This window comes from Oncorhynchus masou, unplaced genomic scaffold (genome assembly GCF_036934945.1).
Source record: "Oncorhynchus masou masou isolate Uvic2021 unplaced genomic scaffold, UVic_Omas_1.1 unplaced_scaffold_7220, whole genome shotgun sequence".
Taxonomy (NCBI): domain Eukaryota; kingdom Metazoa; phylum Chordata; class Actinopteri; order Salmoniformes; family Salmonidae; genus Oncorhynchus; species Oncorhynchus masou.
Window position 1 is genome coordinate 1 of NW_027013671.1, and position 6,634 is coordinate 6,634.

At 48.6% G+C, this 6,634-nt stretch overlaps 1 protein-coding gene across 1 annotated transcript; it reads left to right on the top strand.

The window, feature by feature from the left end:
* Positions 1 to 758: 758 nt before the first annotated feature.
* LOC135537199 (glyoxalase domain-containing protein 5-like) lies at positions 759 to 1,843 on the top strand (the record flags this gene model as incomplete). Its single annotated transcript, XM_064963397.1, has 2 exons — positions 759 to 914; positions 1,078 to 1,843. Coding segments are annotated over 2 exons (291 nt in total), but the record flags the coding sequence as incomplete, so codon positions are not given.
* Positions 1,844 to 6,634: the final 4,791 nt, after the last annotated feature.

The following is a 6,634-nucleotide window of genomic DNA, read 5'->3' on the forward strand; positions in this document are numbered from 1 at the left end:
ATATGGTAGCCTTGACCAGCTCTCTTATTAAACCCCAGCATATGGTAGCCTTGACCAGTCTCTCTTATTAAACCCCAGCATATGGTAGCCTTGACCAGTATCTCTTATTAAACCCCAGCAGATGGTAAACTTGACCAGTATCTCTTATTAAACCCCAGCAGATGGTAGCCTTGACCAGTCTCTCTTATTAAACCCCAGCATATGGTAGCCTTGACCAGTCTCTCTTATTAAACCCCAGCAGATGGTAGCCTTGACCAGTCTCTCTTATTAAACCCCAGCAGATGGTAGCCTTGACCAGTCTCTCTTATTAAACCCCAGCAGATGGTAGCCTTGACCAGTCTCTCTTATTAAACCCCAGCAGATGGTAGCCTTGACCAGTCTCTCTTATTAAACCCCAGCAGATGGTAGCCTTGACCAGTCTCTCTTATTAAACCCCAGCAGATGGTAGCCTTGACCAGTCTCTTATTAAACCCCAGCAGATGGTAGCCTTGACCAGTCTCTCTTATTAAACCCCAGCAGATGGTAGCCTTGACCAGTCTCTCTTATTAAACCCCAGCAGATGGTAGCCTTGACCAGTCTCTCTTATTAAACCCCAGCAGATGGTAGCCTTGACCAGTCTCTCTTATTAAACCCCAGCAGATGGTAGCCTTGACCAGTATCTCTTATTAAACCCCAGCAGATGGTAGCCTTGACCAGTCTCTCTTATTAAACCCCAGCAGATGGTAGCCTTGACCAGTCTCTCTTCTTCTTTACCCCAGGGTAACAGAAAGGCGCTGTGTTTTGGGAAGCAGAAGTTGAACCTGCACCAGGTGGGTCAGGAGTTTGAACCCAAGGCTTTGAGACCCACCTCAGGATCAGCTGACCTCTGTCTCATCACCCTCACCCCCCTGGCTTCTGTAGCTACACACCTACAGGTGACACACACACACACAGCCGCTACACCTCCCAAGCTATCTACTACATGGTTCCAGTCCTCCACCATAACCATATGGATGGACATGCTGTCTTCTAGTAGGATGCTGTTCTGCCATGTCCTGAAAGTCCTGTGCGACTGTCTCATCTATCTGTCACCTGCAGGCGTGTGGTGTGGAGATAGAGGAGGGTCCAGTGGAGAGGAGTGGTGCTGTTGGACCCATCACATCTCTCTACTTCAGAGACCCAGACCACAACCTGATAGAGGTCTCTAACTACAACCAACCAACAAAGGACTGAGGCCTTATGTCAACCTCTAACTACATGTACAACCAACATCCTTTAGCTAAACAGCTACCTTCAACAGACCAACAGCCTTTAGCTCAACATCGACCTTCAACAGACCAACAGCCTTTAGCTAAACAGCTACCTTCAACAGACCAACAGCCTTTAGCTCAACATCGACCTTCAACAGACCAACAGCCTTTAGCTCAACATCGACCTTCAACAGACCAACAGCCTTTAGCTCAACATCTACCTTCAACAGCCTTTAGCTCAACATCGACCTTCAACAGACCAACAGCCTTTAGCTCAACATCTACCTTCAACAGCCTTTAGCTCAACATCTACCTTCAACAGCCTTTAGCTCAACATCTACCTTCAACAGCATTACAACAACCATTTAACTGCAACAGAAGAACAAAGGGCATTCTTATATTCTGTGTTTTTTGCTCAGCCAACTTATTTGTCTTTTGGCAGGCAGATAACAGTAGTTAGACTGAAGAGTTAGTGCTCAGGTAACCTTTATGAGGACAACAACGTAGTTCCTACGTGTCATGTTTTGGCCTAGCCAGATGTGTATGTTAGCCAATTCCTTTGTTGTTTGGGGTGATGACTTGCCTTGTTAAATAAAAAAATGAAAGAGGCAAAATAGTTGTTTGAAGCAGAACCATATCTACAGTAGGTCAGTCTGCGTCGATTCAGTATCTACATGGAGTATTTTCAACTTTCTGGTCAGTGAGCGTTGATTCAACAAACCAAAGTCCATTTTTAAGATGTAAATGTTGCATTACAGATACTATCATAACTAAATGCTGTAACTCCAGCTGGCCCTGTTTAGACCTGTTTATTAATGGCTCTGGCCAGTCCTCTCTGTTACAGAGGCTGTTCAGTTCATATTGACGTCATGTAGCTACAGCTTGTTGTTTCAGCTAGCAGGGGCTGACTGGTCAGATAGCGTCAGCGGGCAGGCTAGTCCCAACAACACAGCTTGTTGTTTCAGCTAGCAGGGCTGACTGGTCAGATAGCGTCAGCGGGCAGGCTAGTCCCAACAGCACAGCTTGTTGTTTCAGCTAGCAGGGCTGACTGGTCAGATAGCGTCAGCGGGCAGGCTAGTCCCAACAACACAGCTTGTTGTTTCAGCTAGCAGGGCTGACTGGTCAGATAGCGTCAGCGGGCAGGCTAGTCCCAACAACACAGCTTGTTGTTTCAGCTAGCAGGGCTGACTGGTCAGATAGCGTCAGCGGGCAGGCTAGTCCCAACAACACAGCTTGTTGTTTCAGCTAGCAGGGCTGACTGGTCAGATAGCGTCAGCGGGCAGGCTAGTCCCAACAACACAGCTTGTTGTTTCAGCTAGCAGGGCTGACTGGTCAGATAGCGTCAGCAGGCAGGCTACCCCAGGGCCTTATTACACACTGTATGCATCACAAATGATACCCGAATAACTATATAGCTCATTAGTCTTGACCAGGGTCCATTGGGATCTACAGCAGTGCACTATGTAGGGAATATTGTTCCACGTGGGACATATCTAAACTAACAGTCAGAGGGTAAGTGCAATATAGCGTGGGACACAGTGTATCCAAAATGGCACCCTTCTCCTTATGGGGCACTGATCAAAGTAGAGCACTATATATGGGTCTATTTAGGAGGCACTCTGTTTTCTCTCCAACTATTGTCCTGCTCTGTCTCACTACAAAACCTGCTGGAACAAAGTCTCCATTTCATTTTGGCTGGCTAAGCTCAGCTACTTAAAGTGCCCTGAAATAGTATGAAGATGTGAAAAACGAAATATTATGGCAATTAAGAGGCATTATAGCTTTCTGAACATCCTGTCCCCCTGGTCTAGCTGCTTGTGTGAAGGTCTGTATTATGGCTGAATGCAATACATAAAACAAGCCCTTCTATATAAAAGGCCAGTGTGTGTGTGTGTGTGTGTGTGTGTGTATTCTCATCACTGTGTAACTGGGGTGTTCCCAGTGTAAATGTGTCACGTTAAGTTAACTTACTCTGAGTGGCTCAGAGAGTTGGTTATTTAACTGTAAAACATGGGGGATGTTGGTCTTCTCCATGTTGGTCTTCACATTACTGTGAAATGATCCATGGAAAACCAACAGGATACACATTGACACACACACAAAACACTGACAGGCATGGTGCTGGAGGAGGGAAATAAACTTCCTTTTCTTAGTGCCTCATCCATCAGCTTAGGGTCCTAACTTCCTGTTAGTATCCACCCATCAGGCTTAGGTCCTAACTTCCTGTTCTTACTGCCCATCCATCAGGTTGGGGTCCTAACTTCCTGTTCTTACTGCCCATCCATCAGGCTTAGGTCCTGACTTCCTGTTAGTGCCCATCCATCAGGCTTAGGTCCTAACTTCCTGTCCTTACTGCCCATCCATCAGGCTTAGGTCCTGACTTCCTGTTAGTGTCCATCCATCAGGCCTAGGTCCTGACTTCTGGCCTAATGCCCATCCATCAGGCTTGGGTCTGACTTCCTGTTAGTGCCCATCCATCAGGCTTAGGTCCTGACTTCCTGTTCTTACTGCCCATCCATCAGGCTTAGGTCTGGCTTCCTGTTAGTGTCCATCCATCAGGCTTTAGGTCCTGACTTCCTGTTAGTGCCCATCCATCAGCTTAGTTCCAACTTCCTGTTCTTACTGCCCATCCATCAGGCTTAGGTCCTGACTTCCTGTTAGTGTCCATCCATCAGGGCCTAGGTCCTGACTTCCTGTTCTTACAGCCCATCCATCAGGCTTAGGTCCTAACTTCCTGTTCCTTACTGCCCATCCATCAGGCTTAGGTCCTAACTTCCTGTTCTTACTGCCCATCCATCAGGCTTAGGTCAGAATCTTCCTGTTCTTACTGCCCATCCATCAGGCCTAGGTCCTGACTTCCTGTTCTTACTGCCCATCCATCAGGCCTAGGTCCTGACTTCCTGTTACTGCCCATCCATCAGGCTTAGGTCCTGACTTCCTGTTCTTACTGCCCATCCATCAGGCCAGGTCCTTGTTTCTGTTTACTGCCCATCCATCAGGCTTAGGTCCTGACTTCTGTTCTTACTGCCCATCCATCAGGCTTAGGTCCTGACTTCCTGTTAGTGCCCATCCATCAGGCTTAGGTCCTAACTTCCTGTTCTGCACAACCCATCCATCAGGCCTAGGTCCTAACTTCCTGTTTAGTGTCCATCCATCAGGCTTAGGTCCTAACTTCCTGTTAGTGCCCATCCATCAGGCTTAGGTCCTAACTTCCTGTTCTAGGCTGCCCATCCATCAGGCTTAGGTCCTGACTTCCTGTTCTTACTGCCCATCCATCAGGCTTGGTCCTGACTTCCTGTTAGTGTCCATCCATCAGGCTTAGGTCCTGACTTCCTGTTCTTAGTGCCCATCCATCAGGCTTAGGTCCTGACTTCCTGTTCTTACTGCCCATCCATCAGGCTTAGGTCTAACTTCCTGTTCTTTAGCCCATACCCATCCTGCCTAGGTCCTGACTTCCTGTTACTGCCCATCCATCAGGCCTAGGTCCTGACTTCCTGTTCCACGCCCATCCATCAGGCTTAGGTCCTGACTTCCTGTTTTCTGTTAGTGCCCATCCATCAGGCCTAGGTCCATCAAAGCATCCCATCAGGCTTAGGTCAGACTTCCTGTTAGTGCCCATCCATCAGCAGGCTTAGGTCTAACTTCCTGTCCTTACTCCTTCCATCAGGCTTAGGTCCTGACTTCCTGTTAGTGTCCATCCATCAGGCCTAGGTCCTGACTTCCTGTTCTTACTGCCCATCCATCAGGCTTAGGTCCTAACTTCCTGTTTCAGTGCCCATCCATCAGGCCTTAGGTCCTGACTTCCTGTTCTTACTGCCCATCCATCAGGCTTAGGTCCTGACTTCCTGTTAGTGCCCATCCATCAGGCTTAGGTCCTGACTTCCTGTTCTTACTGTCCATCCATCAGGCTTAGGTCCTGACTTCCTGTTACTGCCCATCCATCAGGCTTAGGTCCTGACTTCCTGTTAGTGCCCATCCATCAGGCTTAGGTCCTAACTTCCTGTTCTTACTGCCCATCCATCAGGCTTAGGTCTAACTTCCTGTTCTTACTGCCCATCCATCAGGCTTAGGTCCTAACTTCTGTTCTTAGTGTCCATCCATCAGGCTTAGGTCCTGACTTCCTGTTCTTACTGCCATCCATCAGGCTTAGGTCCCAACTTCCTGTTCTTACTGCCCATCCATCAGGCTTAGTCCTGACTTCCTGTTCTTACTGCCCATCCATCAGGCTTAGGTCCTAACTTCCTGTTCTTACTGCCTATCCATCCTTAGGTCCTAACTTCCTGTTCTTACTGCCCATCCATCAGGCTTAGGTCCTAACTTCCTGTTCTTACTGCCCATCCATCAGGCTTAGGTCCTGACTTCCTGTTAGTGTCCATCCATCAGGCCCTGGAGTCCTAACTTCCTGTTCTTACTGCCCATCCATCAGGCTTAGGTCCTGACTTCCTGTTAGTGCCCATCCATCAAGGCTTAGGTCCTAACTTCCTGTTCTTACTGCCCATCCATCAGGCTTAGGGTCCTGACTTCCTGTTCTTAGTGCCCATCCATCAGGCTTAGGTCCTAACTTCCTGTTCTTACTGCCCATCCATCAGGCTTAGGTCTGACTTCCTGTTAGTGCCCATCCATCAGGCTTAGGTCCTGACTTCCTGTTCTTACTGCCCATCCATCAGGCTTAGGTCCTAACTTCCTGTTCTTACTGTCCATCCATCAGGCTTAGGTCCTGACTTCCTGTTCTTACTGCCCATCCATCAGGCCTTAGGTCCTGACTTCCTGTTCTTACTGCCCATCCATCAGGCTTAGGTCCTAACTTCCTGTTGGTGCCCATCCATCAGGCTTGGGTCCTGACTTCCTGTTTTCCTGTTAGTGCCCACTCAGGCCCCTGGGTCCTAACTTCCTGTTCTTCCTGCCCATCCATCAGGCTTAGGTCCTGACTTCCTGTTTTCTGGTGCCCATCCATCAGGCCTAGGTCCTAACCTCCTGTTCTTACTGCACATCCATCAGGCTTAGGTCTGACTTCCTGTTAGTGCCCATCCATCAGGCTTAGGTCCTAACTTCCTGTCCTTACTGCCCATCCATCAGGCTTAGGTCCTGACTTCCTGTTAGTGTCCATCCATCAGGCTTAGGTCCTGACTTCCTGTTCTTACTGCCCATCCATCAGGCTTAGGTCCTGACTTCCTGTTAGTGCCCATCCATCAGGCCTAGGTCCTGACTTCCTGTTCTTACTGCCCATCCATCAGGCTTAGGTCCTGACTTCCTGTTAGTGCCCATCCATCAGGCTTAGGTCCAACTTCCCTGTTCTTACTGCCCATCCATCAGGCTTAGGTCCTAACTTCCTGTTCCCACAACATCCATCAGGCTTAGGTCCTGACTTCCTGTTAGTGTCCATCCATCAGGGCTCTAGGTCCTGA